The sequence below is a fragment of the Myxine glutinosa genome, chromosome 9, assembly GCF_964187855.1.
Source record: "Myxine glutinosa chromosome 9, kmMyxGlut1.1, whole genome shotgun sequence".
Taxonomy (NCBI): domain Eukaryota; kingdom Metazoa; phylum Chordata; class Myxini; order Myxiniformes; family Myxinidae; genus Myxine; species Myxine glutinosa.
The window spans coordinates 84,506,060-84,526,900 of record NC_136269.1 but is presented as its reverse complement, the minus strand read 5'-3'; the positions used below and the strand labels follow the sequence as shown (position 1 = coordinate 84,526,900).

The following is a 20,841-nucleotide window of genomic DNA, read 5'->3' as shown; positions in this document are numbered from 1 at the left end:
CTAATCATTTTGTCCTTGTGACATACACTACCTCTCTGCAAAATTTCTTCCGAATCCGGCCACAACTTTTCGAGATAATGTGTTCACAAACGAACAGACAGGGATGAAAACATAACCTCCATCCACCTTTGTCAAACTACGCCTACGCCTATGGCTTAGAGGCGAGTGATATATGTACATCTACTCAGTGACTGTAGTGCTCGTGTATATATGTATATATGTGTGTGTGTCATACCTATCACGGGTCGCATGCTGGACATCGCTACAACAGCGTGAAAAGGCAGTAACAACACAAGGCTCCGATATATAATACACAGCAAACTCGACCTCATTGCTGGAAGTCTCTCCGTCGAAACGAAACAAAACGAATGCGGAAAAAGTCTCAGCAGGAAAGGGCGAGTTTACACTTTCAGCTGATAAAGGAAGTGCCGGCGATACTTTTAACCCTTACATTTCTGCAAAACCGACCACAATTATGCCGTTTATGCACGTACTAAATAGATTAACTCCTTTAATGCCAGTCCTATATATTCCCTATGTGAGCAGCTTTTAGTTCAGGTGGACTTTGACCATCATAAAAACATCTTTATGACAGTTTTCCACTGTTGTTCTGGACAAACAAAGATACCCAGCGTTGCTGGGCAACAGAGTCGCTTCGAAGGGTGGGAAGAGGAGGGGGGCAGAGACAGAGGAGGGGCGGGGGGGGGGGTAAGAGCAGGTGTTGGTGAGAGGGAGGGGAAGAGGAGGGGGGGCAGAGAGAGAGAGGAGGGGCGAGGGAGTGGGGAGAGGAGGGGAGGCAGAAAGAGAGGGAGATGAGGGGCGAGGGAGTGGGGAGAGCAGGTGTTGGTGAGAGGGAGGGGGAGGGGCAGAGGGAGAGAGGAGGGGCGAAGGGGGGGGGGAGAGCAGGTGTTGGTGAGAGGGAGGGGAAGAGGAGGAATGTGAGGGGGAGGAGAACGGAAGGGGTGGCGGGGGAGACTGGAGTGAGGAGAGGAAGAGGGGAAGGGGGAGGGCAAAGCCATAAATACTAGAGTTCGGTGAATTTAACAGAATTTAATCTTTACAGACCTTTTCCTTTACACCTTTTAGACCCTCAGACCACTTCGGCACTTTACACCTCATAAACCTTTACAAACATTTTGACTTGAGACGCTTCAGCCATTCAGACCATTAAAACCCGAGACCTCAGAACTTTAACTTAAGACCCTCAACATTCCTCAAAATCTTTAAGACCCCATTAGACCCTCAATACTTTTTAGACACAACCCCTCAAAACCCCATTAGACCCTTTGCTATGAGCCTATCTTTTTAGGTCATCTCATCTCGAGGAGATGAACTTATAAAATGAGTCGTAATGTCCGGATGTCTGTCTGTCCGGTCCGTCCATCCTTCCATTAACTTTTTGCTTGGCTGATTGTTCTGAAACTTAAAACATGAATACAAGACAGCAGCTCGCACAATCGTTCAGGCTTCGCCTTTTCACTTTTGGATCATGGAGGCTCCCAGGGAGGTTTCCCAAAAATCAGCAGAGGTCCAAACGACAACCTCAAAAGATGATCGTCAGCCCAGGTCTATTTTCAATAACTTAGGATGAACTATTTGAATGTACCAGGTATGCCAAGTCACACCTAGACAAGGTTTCTTATATCTCCGCTTGCCTTTACTGAGATGAAACATCACACGTCACATTCTGTGACGTTTCATGGTTTTCTACAGCAGTAATATTGCTTTCATGCATGTAATGTATGATCTACTTATGATTCTGTGTATTCCCATAAATGTAATAATGTGTAATGTTACATGACATATGCATGTCGACACACAGATTATTTCATTATTTGGACCACAACTTGTATCACATTAATAACAGAAGAGATTGTACATTATACAAGATCATATAATCATAACATCGGGTGTCACGTGGTACAACCCCTGATTCTACCAGGTGTGTGATCGATTATTTCAGCACAAAATTAACGAACTCTGTGGACGGAAAGAACAGTTACAACAAATAAGAAGTAAATACTTTAAATGGTAATTGATCCGCCATGAGGGAAAGTGTAAAAGAGAATCCCGCTCTCACATGGCGGATCAATTAACATTCAAGTTATTTAATTATTATTTGTTCTTATTCTATACTTAGCTCATTTTAACAGCAGCAGAATTATTCTCAACTCACCGAACACAGAAACGAGTCGTCGTTCGCTCTCCATTCCGAGCGACACTTTTACTTTACCATATTTTCCTTCTTTCTGGGTGATGAGGATAAAGATGCATCTTCCTTCCTCTGATCGATTGGAACTGTTCCATGTTGAACAGCACGCCATATTTTTCACCCCAAAACAGATTTCAGAATGAAAAATGATAATGATGAGATGTAAATATGACAAGAGTCCACACAGATACACACGATATGGCGTTTCGCTCGGCGAAGGTGAGTAACAAGATGGAGCCTTGCTGTCATGCGATCATGTATTCTCCAATCACCGTTGTTTGCTCTCAAACGAAGTTGCCGAACTCTAGTGTTCAATCGCTCTGGGATAAAGCAGGGGAGGGCAGTGCCTTCAGAAAGTATTGTTCCTCTCGTGCACAAGTCAAGGGTTTGTAGGTAATAGTCAGGTTCAGTATGTCCAGATTTAAAGTTTCGTTGGATTTTTTGGGGGATTTGGAAAACTATATATTTTTGGAAACTATATTGTATAGTCAGTCAGAAAACCAATGTTTCTATTTGCACAGACTCCTGTATGGCGGCCATCTTGGATTTTCAAAATTGCCGCCGTAGAACTAATTTTTCTCAATATCTCAGCTTCTAAATAACATAGAGCTTTGATTCTAACGGCTAAACATACATTTTCAAGGGCCCCGAATCCAATAGTAACAAGTTCGATAAGCTAGACATGACCATAGAGCTCCTATGTGGCGGCCATCTTGGATTTTTCAAACTGGCCGCCGTAAAATTGATGTTTCTCAATATCTCAGCTTCTAAACAACATAAAGCTTTGATTCTAACGGCTAAACATACATTTTCAATGGCCCCGAATCCAATGGTAACAAGTTCGATAAGCTAGACATGACCATAGAACAACATGAAGACAATCTACAAAGCAGCACAAGTGATACGGAAGAGCATCGCAGAATTCATTAAGAAGGACCAGGAAGCAAATACCATACAGGTGTCCAGAGCAAATACCATACAGGTGTCCAGCGATATCAACGATGTTCCGGCTGAACTATACACCATGATCCGCTGGGTAATGGTAGGGCCTGTCGACAAGCTGGAAACTGAGAAGAGGACCAGTGTTGTTGACAGATCAACACTCACTGTGAGTCAGAACATCATGTATGGATTCAAATCCAACAGACAGGTGAAGTACAAACCAAGCAGCGAATCTGCAACATTCAGGCCACCCCATTCAAGAGAAAATCCCCAAGTCCTGGGATTGGCTCTGACTGTCCATCATGACACACGCAACAAAAACCTTATGGGACTTCTCAATGCACATGGCTACTGTGTTTCGATTGTCCGCGCCCTCCTCATGGAAACTGCTCTTGCCAATGCTGTCGTAGAAAACACCAGGCAGTTTGAAGGTCTGTACGTGCCACCATTCCTGAAAAGGGGAGCCTTTGTGTTCTTTGCTGCAGACAACACGGACTTTGCCGAGGATACTCCTGACGGGAAAGGAACCACTCACGCAACGATTACTGCAGTGTACCAGAAGTCAGATGTCCCTGGAGAACCAGTTGCGCGACCTCTGATCATCGGTGATGCACAGAGTCTATCGGTCACTCCATACCATGTAGATGTGCTGCACTGTGACAAGCCGAAACCACAGCTTACGAAGAGAACAGAGGAGTTTGTCATCAACAAGGGGGTCTCCAGATCCTATCAACTGACACAACTGGGATGGGTTGTTGCTTCTGCTCTATCCAGGATGAAAGCGAGGGAACACTCCAGCAAGATTCCAGGTTGGGCAGGATATAACTCGCTCTTGTCTGAACGCCAGTCCATGACTCGGGTTGGTGCCTTGCCACTACTTCCAGAGGTGGCGCATGAGTGGCCAACCCTACTGACCGTGATCATGCAAGCCAGTCAGCTAAGGATGTTGGCAGTTGGTGAAGATCATCCCACTGTAATTTCATTTGACATGGCCCTCTACGAGAAGGTGGTGCAACTGCTGGATGCAAGACCCGACTTGAAATGCACAGTCGTCCCCAGACTGGGTGAGCTGCATGTTGTCATGGTGGCTCTCCGAGCCCTTGGAGCCTCCATGGAGAACTCAGGCATTGATGATGCTTGGGTAGAAGCTGATGTCTCTGGTCCAGCCACGACGCGGCAAATCCTGAAATGTACACACTACAAGCGGTCTCTCCATGCCCATATATATTCATATGTAGCACTTTATGAAATGGTTCTGGAGGAGTTCTTGAAGGACAACCCACAAGTAAAGGATGTGTGTTTCGAGGCAACAGAGGGAGTAGAAGCTGCCTGTGCTGAGACGAACAAGTGCACGAAAGCTGAATCTGTAAAACAAGCAAACACCAAACTCCTTCAAGTCTTGACATCTGATGGGGTGGTGACGGCACTCGAGGAGTGGGAAGCACGGAGATCCAAGAATGCAATGTTCAAGTCAATGATGAACTATCTACATCGGGTGGAGACAATCCTGTTATTCGTGGCAGCATCACGGAGTGCTGACCTGGTGCTTCACCTCCAAGCTGGAGAAGAACTGAGCAAGTTATTCTTTGCCATGGACCGGATCAAATACAAGTGGCTCTGGCCCCGATACATCGCAGACATGTATGACCTAAAAACCAATCACCCTAGGACCTGGGAAGAACTAGGAGCTGGCAATCTATCAGTAACCAAGAATGACATCCCGTTTGTATCCATTGGACCAGATCATGCATGTGAACATCTGAACAAGCTGATGAAGATTCACTCTGGATCACTCTTTCCAGAAAAAAGGCGACCTAGGGCTTACAAAAAACTATCGAGGAATCACTCTAACACCAATAGCGGCCAAAATATACAACCTGATGTTATTAAACAGAATCAGACCGCGTATAGAACCAGTTCTGCGAAAAAATCAAAATGGCTTTCGTACTGGTAGATCGACCTCCGGGCAAATCCTTACTATTAGACGTCTTCTTGAAGGCGTTAAAGCTAAAAATCTTCCTGCTGTTTTCCTATTTATTGATTTCTCGAAAGCTTTCGATTCCATCCATCGAAGTAAGATGAAGGAGATACTGCTAGCATTCGGGATACCTCAGGAGACAGTTAATTGGACATGATTGATTGATTGGACATGATTTGGAAAGGCACACACCTGTCTATATAAGGTCTCACAGCTGACAATGCATATCAGAGCAAAAACCAAGCCATGATGTCGAAGGAACTGCCTGCAGAGCTCAGAGACAGGATTGTGTCGAGGCACAGATCTGGGGAAGCCTACAAAAAAATCTCTGCTGCATTGAAGGTTCCCAAGAGCACAGTGGCCTCCATAATTCTTAAATGGAAGAAGTTTGGAACAACCAGGACTCTTCCTAGAGCTGGCCACCTGGCCAAACTGAGCAATTGGGGGAGAAGGGCCTTGGTAAGAGAGGTGACCAAGAACCCAATGGTCACTCTGGCTGAGCTCCAGAGATCCTGTGTGGAGATGGGAGAAACTTTCAGAAGGACAACCATCACTGCAACACTCCACCGATCTGGGCTTTATGGCAGAGTGGCCAGATGGAAGCCTCTCCTCAGTGAAAGAAAACAGCGTTCACCACAGGAAAAGGTCTCTGGCAGTTTGTAGTCATGCCTTTTGGATTGTGCAATGCCCCTGCCACGTTTGAGCGTCTGATGGAACGTGTTTTAATTGGTTTACCATGGCAGACTTGCCTTGTCTATTTGGATGACGTATTGGTCCACGCTCCCACATTTGAACATGCTGCTAAAAATTTGTCAGAGGTATTTGAGAGGTTAAGGGGTGTCGGGTTGAAATTGAATCCGAACAAGTGTGAAATTTTCAGAAGAGAGGTGACTTACCTGGGTCACGTGATTAGTGAGAGTGACGTGACCACTGACCCTGGAAATGTAAAATCTGTAAAAGAGTGGCCCGCCCCCAAAAATGTAAAGGGATTCAGAGGATTTTTGGGCCTCTGCTCTTACTACAGGAGATTTGTGGCAAATTTCGTAGAAATTGCAAGACCCTTGCACAAATTGACAGAGAAAGGAGCCAAATTTATATGGTCAGAGAGCTGCATCGAGGCATTCATTCACTTAAAACAAAGTCTGGTGGAGGCCCCAGTTTTGGCATACCCGACGGATTATGGCAATTACATCCTTGATGCAAGCCAGGAAGGATTGGGAGCTGTGCTGTCATAAATGCAACAGGGAGTCGAGAGGGTTATTGCATATTCGAGTCAGGCACTCTCGAGGCCCGAGCGAAATTATTGCGTTACCCGCAAAGAACGATTGGCCCTACTGTCTGCAGTTGGACACTTTCACCCTTACCTTTATGGGAGGGAGTTTGTGATCGGAGTGGATCATGCCTCCTTGCAATGGCCTCTTCGGTTCAAAGAGTGGTGCAAATTGCAAGGTGGCTTGAGAGGCTGCAGCAGTATAATTTCACTGTGCAACATCGGCCCGGCAAAGCACATGCCAATGCAGACGCTCTCTCTCGGCGTCCCTGTTGGGAGGCACAGTGTAAATTTTGTGATAGACAGGAAGCCAAGGATCCAATTGGGCAGGACCAAATTGATGCATGCCTATATGCAGCGAGAGTGACCAGGCGAACTTTGCCACAACTCCCACCTGAATTGGGCGATGTGAATTGGCGAGAGAGTCAAACGGAGGATCCTGTTTTGGGGCCCCTTTTTCATTGGCTAGAGGAGGACAAAAGACCTTCTTGGGAGGAGATTGCTCCACATGGGGCCCAGTGGCAGATGTTGGGGTTGAAAGATGGCCATTTGTATAGAAAATGGATAACACCAATGGGCGATGTAGCTTCCTGGTTGATAATTGCTCCAAACAAATGAAAGGAAGTGGTTATGGGGCAGTGGGGCACGTACATGGGACTAGGACGATGGGACATTTGGGCATGGCCAAAACTTTGTCCAATTTGTGGCAGAAGTTCTACTGGGTGAATTCGGGCAGGGACATTCAAGATTGGGTGAGATCCTGCGACCTCTGCCATGGTAAGAAGGGACCCCCACATATGCGCAAGGCCCCACTCCAGGTGTACAACGTAGGAGCACCACTTGAGTGGGTGGCAGTAGATGTGGTGGGACCCCTGCCAGCCACCCGCCGAGGGAACCGGTACATTATGGTGGCAATGGACTACTTTACCAAGTGGTCAGAAGCCTACCCATTGCCCAACCAGGAAGCCCGGCTGGTAGCTCAGGTACTAGTCGAGGGATTCTTCTCCTGATTTGGCGTTCCCAGGGAGCTACACACCGACCAGGGCCGGAACTTTGAATCCGCGCTCCTGCGGTCGGTGTGCGAGCTCCTCCAAATTAATAAGACCAGGACGACCCCTCTTCGGCCTCAATTGGATGGGATGGTGGAGAGGTTTAACCAGACCCTTTTAACACAATTAGCCCTCTTTACATCCGAGCACCAGCAGGATTGGGACGAGCACCACCCCTTTACACTGATGGCATACCGGACCGCACAGCATGCGACCACTCGGTGCACCCCCGCCATGTTGATGTTCGGTAGGGACATGCGAGTCCACACAGATTTGTTGATGGGACCGTCACCAGGGGACCTGGGTGAAGCATCTGTGGAAAGTTGTGCAACCAACTTGAAAAAGAGCATAGAAAAGGCTCACGAGTTTGCGAGGAAGCAGATTGGCTTGGCTTCCTCGCATATGAAAGTGCGGTATGACGCTCGGGCACACTCACCTCGTTTCCTTCCCGGAGACCTTATTTGGCTCTACTGGCCCTGGAGGAGGAAGGGTGTGTGCTCAAAACTCACCTCGCCCTGGAAGGGCCCTGGGGTGGTGCTTCGGCTGGTGACTGATGTGGTGTTCAAAATTCAGATGGGCCCACATGCCCTTCCACAGATAATCCACGGGGATAGATTGAGCCCCTACCTGGGTCAGGAGGCTCCTGGGTGGATTGGACGGGTGCGGAGGAAATTAGGTGTGGTGGATGGCACTCTTGGACCCAACCAACCTACAACTACTTGCACATCAAGGTGAGGTAAGTGACTTTGAGGTGTACTGTTCCAGGCTTCAGGACTTGCTTTTTTTTTGTGTGTGTACAAGATCGAGGCTCGTGTAAGAGCTAACAATCACAAAAAAACAAAAACGGACACACAAAACATACAATAAAGGGAGCGGGAGACAAGATGGGGAGAGAGAGGGAAGCACACAAGTACAACAGCAGAGAACAGGGACAGGAGACCTGTGGGTGGGAGAGGGCTTGGGGAAAGGAGGCATGGGAAGACGGGGGGGGGGGGGGGGTGAGAGATGTAAAAAGAAGACATGGACACTGCTAGGACTTCCAGGAAAGAAAGAAGTCGGTATTTCAAAAAAAGTGGATCTGGGGTGAATTAACGGGGGGTAGAAGAGATCAAGGTTTTGGATGGGGGAAGATAAGAGATGGTGGTGAACAGCTGTTTTAAAGACCTGGAGAGAGGAGTGGGATTGAAGCGAGTGAGGGAGTTTGTTCCAGAGGCGGGAGTAAAGAGGAATGAAGGAGTGAAGGTGAATAAAGAGTCTTGATTTTGGCAGTTTTACCAGAAGAGGGTTGCTGGCAGATCTTGTGCGACCTGAAGGAATATTTGGGGGACAGAGCACAGACAGAGCAGGGGGAGCTAGGCCGGATAGGAGTCGGTGGAAGACAGAAAGACCACCTTTTAAATTGGGACATGAGAATTTGGTATGGGGGGGGGGGGGGTGAGAGTGATTGCATGGCCGGTGAGGGGATTGGAATGTGTGCCACACAGTGTCCTGTGGGTGGCGTTTCTTTATGTATAGAGGTGTTGTATTTTCATGGGTTCGTGAGGTTCGAAATTGAGATATGAGTGGAATTTGTTTGGATGTGTGTTTGGAAAGTGGTTTTAAAATGTAAGTTTGGATTTCACATAAGCAGGCCATGGCAGCTCTTTTGTACCATCTTTTCATGGAAATATGTGGTTGAGAATTGAATGGCAGTGGGGGAGGGAACGTTTTTGTGGATTTTGTGGATGGGGAAGGTGTGCGTGTCTGCAGGTACGGATCAAGCTCTGGAGGAGCGGTGACTGCGGCTCCCTCTGCGGTAATTACCCCTGGCAGCCAAGTGGTGTCTGGAAATTGGAGCCCGTAGGTGGTGGGGGTCTGTTTGGGCGCCCTGGGGTATGACACTCCCGGCGACCCGTGAGGCTGTAAGGAAGCCTAAGGCGATGAAGCCTGGTGTGTGGAGACCCCCCCCCCCCCCCCCCCACGGGATGACAGCGTAAGGAGCTGTTTGGCTGTCATGGGGCCAAGAGATAAAGGGGGGGGGGGGGGTGAAGAAGTCGTAAGTCGGACAACTTGTCTTTGGGACTGTGGGCACCACAGCCTGAAGCGCCCCCACCATCTTGCTTGTCCTTAGGTAGGCAGTGATTACCCTCCCCGCTGCCAAGTAGAAACACACACACGTGTTTTGACATCTTTGCCATGGTCCTGCAGGTGAGTGAAATACGTGCTTTGTGATGGTTTTGTGTTTTGATTACTTTTGAAATGTGTTTGAGTGGTTATGGGTTTGTGTTAAAGGAATGTGGGCGAAATCCAGAGCCATGTCACTCACCTGTAACACCAGGACAGGGCCCATGGAAATTTGGGGTGCATTGGGATGGCCCCACAGGTAACATGGAGTCTTATGACATCCACCGGGGACGCCGTCTACAGGAAGGGGTTGTACAAATGTTTTATGGAATTTTAGAATTTTTGATTGTTAAGGTTCGTGGTTAAGGTAGATTTTTTGCGTGTTGTTGTTTCTCTTCCTCCCCATGAATTAGGAACAAGGATCCTAATGGTTGTTAATATTTGAAATGTAATGGTTGCTTAAGGGGGTAGAACGGTAAGGAGAATAGGTAAGTAGCTTCGGCTCACTTCCCACAGCCCTCCTGATTTATTTCATAGGTTGAGCAGGTGTGAGTCAGTAAGTGGTAATACTGCGATGGTAGCGCCTGCAATGAACCTTGCAGGGACTACGGTTCCAGGGGGTGTGGGGGGGGGGGGGGGGACTGTGTTATGGTTGTAGGGGGTAGGCAGTGATTACCTTAGGCCAGGTAGATTTGTTTAGGTAGGTGCTCCGAATGTCGTGTAGGAACCACCATGTAATAAGTAGAGGACCTGTTCAGCCCGGATGTCGGATTAAGGTGTATCTTCGTCCCCATTGCGAGGAATGGGGCATGTTAACTAGTTATAAGGATTATGTTAACTACCCTGTTCGTCGTTCCCTACGTGATTGATCCTTTGTCCCTTATGGCACCGCAATAGACACCAGTGAGAATGGCAATCAAAGCACATTAAATAATAATAATAAAACCAACCGGAAGCCAGTTCTGAGCACTGCCGATGGGACGGCAACCAGCTACATCACCACAAAGGCCGAAGACACGCCCCGAGGAGACGTGATTGGCCAGGGCAGAGTAAGAAGGCACTCACTGATTGGTGAAAGAAGGCCGAGGAGGAAGCAGTGCACTGATTGGCAAGGTACGACCGATGACGGCAGAGGCGGACTGCGCGCTGAGTGGTGGAGAGCCAAGCCTGTGGTGTTGGCCGGCAGGGATTCAAGGAGAGGCACCAATGACGTCACGCCGGGACCAACAAAAGAGAATGCAAACGGACATCTTCTCTCTCTCTCCTTGCTCTCACCTTCCTCTTGTTCCTGACGGTCGCGCTCACCCTGTTCCTGCCTATCGCGTTCTTCTCCTTCCTGCCTCTTGCCGCCTGACCTCTGGCCCTCAACTCTTGCTGACGGTGATCCTTTGACGAACAACGAGCTGGGTTTCACCGACGTGGCTGAGAGGCAAGCTGCATGCCTGCCGTTCGAGACAGACCGTGAGGCCTGCTTCGCGCCGGCGCACGCGGCCTGGTGAACCAAGCGGACTGGGGCCTTCCTTCCCGCCAAGCACAGAGCCGCGTCCGGACGGCACGCTTGGGGCCGACACCCTTCCTGACGAGATATACCAACCAATCTGAGCTAAGTAGACTAAATAATCACACCATTATTTTCCAACGTTATTTTCTCCCTCGTCTGTGTGTAAGTCTGGTGTGGGGGACGTCCCATTTAGGACTTTAGTTTCACCATCGCGTTTTTCTTGTTACCGGCGTTCCGCTTAATAAACCTGTTATTTTTGTACATTCTCATTCCCGTCGCTGCAGCCCAGGTGACCGTGACTCCATCAGGTATGTTTTGTATCACATCAATAAAGTTATTCCTCATCATCCTAGGGGTGATGGCGCTGTTCCATCAAAGAAAATGCAGATTGGACGACTTAGCGTTAATTCTCGAACAGGTAGCAAATGATTCTGCTGCTGTGGATCAAGAGATACTAGATACTGTCGTGAAAAAGTGCGCTCCTCAGTGGAACTTCTCATCTCTGATCATCATGGTTATTGGATGCTTGAATTATTTTTATTTGCGTGTGTATCAGCAAATTTTGCGATACAGGTGCAGGTGAACCACATATGGTGGTTTGGGGACAGGAGGAAAATGTACGTGTCATCCCTGTATGCGACATCCCTGTTGACTATGTTCCTGTACAATACATCCCTGTTCAACCCATCCCTGTTCACTATGTTCCTGTAGAAGACATCCCTGTTCAACCCATCCCTGTTCACTCACTATGTTCCTGTACAAGACATCCCTGTTCAACCCATCCCTGTTCACTATGTTCCTGTACAAGACATCCCTGTTCAACCCATCCCTGTTCACTATGTTCCTGTACAAGACATCCTTGTTCAACCCATCCCTGTTCACTCACTATGTTCCTGTACAAGACATCCCTGTTCAACCTATCCCTGTTCACTATGCTCCTGTACAAGACATCCCTGTTCAACCCATCCCTGTTCACTATGCTCCTGTACAAGACATCCCTGTTCAACCCATCCCTGTTCACTATGCTCCTGTACAAGACATCCCTGTTCAACCCATCCCTGTTCACTATGCTCCTGTACAAGACATCCCTGTTCAACCCATCCCTGTTCACTATGCTCCTGTACAAGACATCCCTGTTCAACCCATCCATGTTCGTGACATCCCCGTTCGGGACATCCCACCACCTCCTTATTCGGCGTCTGACCCCATTACCGCTTTGCTAATTAAATCGTGCACAGCTGGCCTGAAAGAATATCTCTGAGAGCTGACCCATTTAACCATGAACGAGATAGACACGGTCCTGGAGGAAACTGACAATTCCATCACATGGGAGTCAGAAGAGCGAGAGTGGCGAACATTGGGTAGCATCGTGCTCCACAAAGTTAACCGACTGAGGAACGTCGTGCCAGAAGAGTTCGATCCGTGCAAATCCTAAAACGGGAACTAGGGGGTAATAGATGTTCACTATGTTAACAAATATAATTTCTTTCAAAATTTTGGGATTAGCAAACCTGTACATTTTTGGAATCTTCAGAGCATGGAGAATCTGAAAATCAATGTTGGCATTGGCACAGACACCTGCATGGCCGCCATTTTGGATTTTGAAAATGGCCGCCATAAAATACATATTTTGCGCGATCTCGGCTTCTAGTCAACCTAGAGACTTAATTAAATATGCTAATCCTATGTTTTCTGGGTCAAGGAATCCAATAAAGGCCTCAAAATAGTGCTCAGGATTATAGAAAAGCAACAAACAAAGGTGATTGAAAACCATTGTCTTTATATTTGTGATATAACTGTATTACATAATACATGATATTGCAAGTCCTTTGAAGTTATAGGTTGTTATAGGAAGTTATAGGTAGTATCAGATTGAACTATAAGTCCTATACACAGGATCTACGAGGTCTATACCGTTCAGGAATATGCTTTTACAGATCTGCATCACTGTCCTGAGTGTCATTTTCGCAAAGGTGTCTACGCAAATGTAAACATTAATTTTTGGATTCCTCATACTCTGAATATTCCAAAAATGTATAGTTTTGCTAATCTACCAAAATTTTGAACGAAAAAACATAGTGAACCTGACTATAATAATCTTGTGTCACTAATAAAGGCGATGATCGCCACAGCATTTTATTGTATTGGGTTGCCTTCTAAAGTTGAAAGGCATCACTCAGTGAAATTAGTCCACCCTAATGCTTTATAAATAATTTTGCCTTTGAAATATTTTTCAAGATCCTTTTTGAGAAAATTATGTCTTTTGTAAAATTCGAAACTTTTACATCGCCTCAATATATTTTGTGGAGGCCGACAAATGTGTTTAGTAGAACAAAAATTTAATTTTAATGTTGCTCTGGAAGATACCTCTTTGATTTCTTTCTTTCTTTGACTTCTTTCTTTTATTTCAATACTCTCTGTGACTTCTTTCTTTCTCTCTGCCGGGGAAACCTTAAAGTTAATCTGGGGAACGGAGCATAGAGGTAACTGCTCATCGTCTGCAATTCATTGCTCCAACTCCACAGGGTGGGGCTTGGTGCCGGTCCCAAAACGTAAGGGTAACTTCCTTTTCCGGGGTGGGGGTGGGGAATGTTACTCGACGTGTGGAGCTTAAGATGAATTGTAGATAATGAGCAATTACGGCTATGAAATTCCGAGTTTTACAGAATGATAACAAAAACCCTTGATTTTAAGTGTTTTAAATTAACACATCGGAGATTGTCGAGGATTTCATGCATTTGGCTCTGTCACTAGACAACGCTTGAGCATTCTGGCAACTGAGCAAAGCCAGGCAGCACCTGGCATGCAATTTAAACTTTATAACATAACCTGTTGTTGAAGTTTTCAGGCTACGACCTTGGGCAAAGCTGCGTGGGCGAGAAGATAGCTTTTCCTTTACTAAACAGCCTCAATTGTTATACCTTACCTCTTATATTTAAAGTCTCCTTTCATTATTTTCTGTTCAGTATATAAAGTACACACACACGTACGTACATACACACATACACGTACATACACACACACACACACACACACACACACACACACACACCTACACATATATATACACATACACGTACATACACACACACACACACACACATATATATACACATACATATTGTCGTGTAACTACCCTGAAGTGAACACCGCAGGGCGACACGGATGACCAAACGAGCTTTATTCCAAAGCGTTCAATCCAAAAATTACGGTATTCTTTCCACGTGAGGGAAAAAGAGGATGACAAACTTACCTGGACGGCTTCCACCCGACTTCTTCGCACCTGGATAAATTAATTTCAAGCCGACACAGGGTTAAAATGTACAAAAATACCGGCTTTATTAAAGAAAATGCCGGTAACAAAGAATGCACGATAAGACGAAATTCCTAATTGGAGCACCCCCATACAGACCCGAATACAGAAAAAGGGAAATATAACTGTGAAAATAAATGTGTTTGCATGGCACATAGCTCTAATCGGCTCTTGTACCTCGTCAGGAATCGTCCCGGTTCTCACGTCCTTGCGCGCGAAAATGCACTCGTTGGCACAAAGTCTGTACCCGGGAACGACCTTGGCACGCAGCTTGCTCTTCCAGCCGCAGAGCCCAAAGCGAGCTCGTCCACTCGCCGTCTGTTCCACACCAGCACCCACGTCTCTCAGTGCAAGAGCGCTATGAACTCCGACCACTCGCCATGAACTCCCAAAGCAGAGCGAGATATCAAATCGTGACTGTTCACCGCCAAAGCCAGAATGTCAGAGACAGCCATGAGAAGATGAAGAAGAGAAAGGCCAAGAGAAGAAAATGTCGGCAGAGCGTTCTTTTATACCCAAGGCTGTGACATCATCCTACGACGTCTCCGTGTCGCTCTTATCAGCGAGTGCTATCTTAGCAGTCTTTGCGCCAATCAATCCTGGACCAATCACTGCCCATCGGGGCGTGACCTCACGGCCCTGCCTGTGCCTGTGTGCTCACAAAGTCGGTGTTATCAGCGGTAGTGTTCGATGCTTGGTTTCCGGTCGCTTTTTATTTAGTGTGGTTAATGCGCGATTTCCTGGCTAGGTGTGTGTGTGGCATTTGTCATAAGGAACAGAGGAAAAACAAGCATTCTGAGTATTGCGCTGCAATACATGTCCCCTACCAAAGTTTAAAGTGCCATAACTTTGTCAAAAATGATCGAATATGCAAATTTATGCACGGTTGATGCTGGTTTTCAAACTTGATCTGAGGTATGCTGAGACACATGTGTGTCACGCCTCGCCTCGTTGATAAGCCCCCAAGGTCGCTCCGTGCAGTGCCGTATATTAACAGAGTCTGGCCAGCCTTTGATCTGCTCAACTAACGCCGTGATTGGTCGAGCCCACGTCACGTGGTTTACAGGCGCCATTTTGCATACCACCTCAGCCGAGCAGCTTTCCCGCTGCACCCATTCCATGCCATTGCTTCGTATCGTTGCATATTTCATTTGAGTAATATTTCAATAAAATCAACCAATATGGTGTGTTGTGCCACTTGGGGATGTTCTGTTGGACCAGGACAAGGTCGTATAATGCACAGATTTCCTCGAGACAAGGAACGAAGTGCTATTTGGGCAGTTAAAATACGCCGAGTTGGATGGAATCCATCACCTTACTCATATTTATGTTCGGTAAGTGAAATCGCTTAATATATATTGGTTTCAAATCAAAAGTGACATGACACGTGTGTATTAGGTCTTTGGTGAGCTTAACATTTATTTAGTCAACAATATATAATATATATATTATACATATTCCCTGTAACATTTTTCGTGTACATATGCAGTGTATAGGGTATATATATATAGAAGGGATTATGTATAATAACTGAAAATCAGGTATTATACATAATCCCTTATTATACAATATACATATACCCTGTAACATGCACTGTTTATATATGCTTATATATCAGGAAATACTTGTTTATGACGCAATATTTGTCACTGTTTGTGTCAGTTTCCTGAGTAAAGTGTTCTTTGAAAACGTAACATTTTTTGGGGGGAAAATAATAGTTTCCAAATATTATATTGCCAAAAAAGCAGTTAATTTGGATTGTTTCAATAGATAGGACTCTGCACAACGTTGTGGGTGTAGGTTGATATGGAGCCCCAATTCAATCTGAACAGCCTGCACTCCCATACGGCAGTATTTGTATTATTTATTAATGTTTTATTTTATTGTATGTTACGTTTCCAGATAATAGATGAAAACTAGTATACAAGCTCCATTTTATCAAATTACAATTTCATGCCAAGAGAAATAAAATTTATCAGTATGCTGTATGCAGCTGACAATAAATCGTGTGCCGCGACAGGCAAACAATTTGTGTGAATAAATGACGCCGCTTGCAGATTTTATTATTCCAATAACAAACAACACGTCACTTTAACTTGAATTAGTTGTTCCTCATTAAATCTGCGACCAAACAGTAATAACATCGATTCCCTCGTCACAGAACTACAGGATTGCCACAGCTGACATACATCTCGCAGTGCCAGCGCGCGAAGTTAGGTATGCAACATGGCACCAGTATTTCAGTTGGCCAGACTCTCAATATACACGGCACTGGCTCCGTGGAGCAGCCTGCACATATTGCACTGTGTGAATTATATAAATTATTACCAACTCACGGTCTGAGGTATTAGCGATTCAAGAGATATCCATTTCTTTTATATTTTCGTTTAATTAACGATATCTGCCAAACCACGTGCCCTATCGCAAATTCCAAAAGGACATTTTAGTAGACTGACATGCTGAACAGATTTGTGAAGATTCCCCTCGATTGGATCAAAAATGAGGGAGGAGCTCGGTTTTAAAGGTTCATGCTTAAAAACGTCATAACTCTGAAACCATGTGACGCATGACATCATGCTCACTGACTTTTTTGTTCGTCATGGGTATGCGATTCTGCCTGCAAAGTTTGGCCTCGATCTGTTCAGCCATTGCAGAGAAAAAGGGGTTTTCGTGTTTTCACGAAAAACAATATGGCGGCTGAACCACGTGACCTGTGACATCATAATTACCATTAAAATATTCTACAGACCGAGTCCATCATATGGTGAAAATTTTATCTCGATCGGTCCTATTATTGCAGAGAAATTGGTTTTTAAAGGAAATTAAAACTTAAAATGGCACTGAGTTAAGGATCATCAGAATTATCAGAATTACCAAAGTTCAAAGTGCCATAACTTTGTTAGAAATGATCGAAACGTCGTGAAGTTCGAACTTGACTTGTATCTTATCATGAGGAAACCATGTGCCAAGTTTGAAATCATTAGCATTAAGCGTTTAGAAAAAAAGTCCGGAAAACTGTTCTTTGCGTGACGGACTGACAGACGGAGGGACAGCGTGCAAACCTATAGTCCCCTCCAGTGTACACCGGTAGGGGACTAATAACAGAGGCCATTACATACAGGGGATTTACCATTAATCTCTACCTAATTAACATACCCCACCCCTCGTGATGGGAACGAAGATACGCTCTTCCACGACATACAGTCTACAGGATCCCCACTTATGATATCTGAGGGTTTCTTCCTCTTCACAACAGTCGGAGCACATGACCTATGCAATTCTACCTTGACTAAGGTATTGCCTACCCCCCACAAACGTCACAATATATACACACACTCACATACACATACATATATATATACACATATATATATACATACATATATACACATACATATATACACACACATATATATACAGGCACACTAGCATATATACACACAAACACACACACACACACACACACACACACACACACACACACACACACACACACACACACACACACACACACACACACACACACACACACACACACACACACACACACACGCTGTGCAGGGGACGGGATAAAAATTAGGCTTAAATAAAAAACAAGGGTGATTAAATAATGAACACTAGAACGGCTCTCAGTCGAGATCATACCTCCACCTGGTTGGCCATATCACTCAATGGTGAAGAATCACTTAAAAAATTAAATTATTCTCATATCCGAATCCATATTCAGATCTTCACCAAAATCGAATCTGTTTGTCCTTGTCAGAAACCCAAACGGTCCACCAGGTTTCGCTGAAATCCATTCACAACTTTTTGAGATATCCTGCTATGTATAGTTTTTGGCCCTATCTCTCAATGGTGAAGAATCACTTAAAAAATTATAGCAGCCGAATCCGAATCCGGATCTTCCCCAAACTCTAATCATTTTGTCCTTGTGACATACACTACCTCTCTGCAAAATCTCTTCCGAATCCGGCCACAACTTTTCGAGATAATTTGTTCACAAACGAACAGACAGGGATGAAAACATAACCTCCATCCACCTTTGTCAAACTACGCCTACGCCTATGGCTTAGAGGCGAGTGATATATGTACATCTACTCAGTGACTGTAGTGCTCGTGTATATATGTATATATGTGTGTGTGTCATACCTATCACGGGTCGCATGCTGGACATCGCTACAACAGCGTGAAAAGGCAGTAACAACACAAGGCTCCGATATATAATACACAGCAAACTCGACCTCATTGCTGGAAGTCTCTCCGTCGAAACGAAACAAAACGAATGCGGAAAAAGTTTCAGCAGGAAAGGGCGAGTTTACACTTTCAGCTGATAAAGGAAGTGCCGGCGATACTTTTAACCCTTACATTTCTGCAAAACCGACCACAATTATGCCGTTTATGCACGTACTAAATAGATTAACTCCTTTAATGCCAGTCCTATATATTCCCTATGTGAGCAGCTTTTAGTTCAGGTGGACTTTGACCATCATAAAAACATCTTTATGACAGTTTTCCACTGTTGTTCTGGACAAACAAAGATACCCAGCGTTGCTGGGCAACAGAGTCGCTTCGAAGGGTGGGAAGAGGAGGGGGGCAGAGACAGAGGAGGGGCGGGGGGGGGGGGGAAGCGCAGGTGTTGGTGAGAGGAAGGGGAAGAGGAGGGGGGGCAGAGAGAGAGAGGAGGGGCGAGGGAGTGGGGAGAGCAGGTGTTGGTGAGAGGGAGGGGGAGGGGCAGAGAGAGAGGAGGGGTGAGGGGTGGGGAGAGCAGGTATTGGTGAGAGGGAGGGGAAGAGGAGGGGGTGCAGAGAGAGAGAGGAGGGGCACGGGAGTGGAGAGAGCAGGTGTTGGTGAGAGGGAGGGGAGGGGCAAAGAGAGAGAGGAGGGGTGAAGGAGGGGAGAGCAGGTGTTGGTGAGAGGGAGGGGAAGAGGAGGGGAGGCAGAGAGAGAGAGAGATGAGGGGCAAGGGAGTGGGGAGAGCAGGTGTTGGTGAGAGGGGAGGGGGAGGGGCAGAGAGAGAGAGGAGGGGCGAAGGGGGGGGGGAGAGCAGGTGTTGGTGAGAGGGAGGGGAAGAGGAGGAATGTGAGGGGGAGGAGAACGGAAGGGGTGGCGGGGGAGACTGGAGTGAGGAGAGGAAGAGGGGGAGGGGGAGGGCAAAGCCATAAATACTAGAGTTCGGTGAATTTAACAGAATTTAATCTTTACAGACCTTTTCCTTTACACCTTTTAGAGTTTAGACCCTCAGACCACTTCGGCACTTTACACCTCATAAATCTTTACAAACATTTTGACTTGAGACGCTTCAGCCATTCAGACCATTAAAACCCGAGACCTCAGAACTTTAACTTAAGACCCTCAACATTCCTCAAAATCTTTAAGACCCCATTAGACCCTCAATACTTTTTAGACACAACCCCTCAAAACCCCATTAGACCCTTTGCTATGAGCCTATCTTTTTAGGTCATCTCATCTCGAGGAGATGAACTTATAAAATGAGTCGTAATGTCCGGATGTCTGTCTGTCCGGTCCGTCCATCCTTCCATTAACTTTTTGCTTGGCTGATCGTTCTGAAACTTAAAACATGAATACAAGACAGCAGCTCGCACAATCGTTCAGGCTTCGCCTTTTCACTTTTGGATCATGGAGGCTCCCAGGGAGGTTTCCCAAAAACCAGCAGAGGTCCAAACGACAACCTCAAAAGATGATCGTCAGCCCAGGTCTATTTTCAATAACTTAGGATGAACTATTTGAATGTACCAGGTATGCCAAGTCACACCTAGACAAGGTTTCTTATATCTCCGCTTGCCTTTACTGAGATGAAACATCACACGTCACATTCTGTGACGTTTCATGGTTTTCTACAGCAGTAATATTGCTTTCATGCATGTAATGTATGATCTACTTATGATTCTGTGTGTTCCCATATATGTAATAATGTGTAATGTTACATGACATATGCATGTCGACACATACAGATTATTTCATTATTTGGACCACAACTTGTATCACATTAATAACAGAAGAGATTGTACATTATACAAGATCATATAATCATAACATCGGGTGTCACGTGGTACAACCCCTGATTCTACCAGGTGTGTGATCGATTATTTCAGCACAAAATTAACGAACTCTGTGGACGGAAAGAACAGTTACAACAAATAAGAAGTAAATACTTTAAATGGTAATTGATCCGCCATGAGGGAAAGTGTAAAAGAGAATCCCGCTCTCACATGGCGGATCAATTAACATTCAAGTTATTTAATTATTATTTGTTCTTATTCTATACTTAGCTCATTTTAACAGCAGCAGAATTATTCTCAACTCACCGAACACAGAAACGAGTCGTCGTTCGCTCTCCATTCCGAGCGACACTTTTACTTTACCATATTTTCCTTCTTTCTGGGTGATGAGGATAAAGATGCATCTTCCTTCCTCTGATCGATTGGAACTGTTCCATGTTGAACAGCACGCCA

The 20,841-nt window shown here is 45.7% G+C and overlaps 1 protein-coding gene across 4 annotated transcripts in view; it reads right to left on the bottom strand.

The window, feature by feature from the left end:
* LOC137435281 (gamma-glutamyl hydrolase) overlaps nucleotides 1–540 on the bottom strand; it is a 58,308-nt gene extending 57,768 nt beyond the window's left edge. Inside the window, exon 1 of one of the 4 annotated variants that reach the window (XM_068128915.2) lies at nucleotides 236–540. In XM_068128915.2, coding sequence (XP_067985016.2) covers nucleotides 236–332 — 97 coding nt within the window. In that variant the 5' untranslated portion in view covers nucleotides 333–540. The remainder of the gene's footprint in view (nucleotides 1–235) is intronic. The other 3 variants (XM_068128916.2, XM_068128917.2, XM_078784488.1) reach the window with 3 other exon arrangements.
* Between the last annotated feature and the right edge of the window lie 20,301 nt (nucleotides 541–20,841).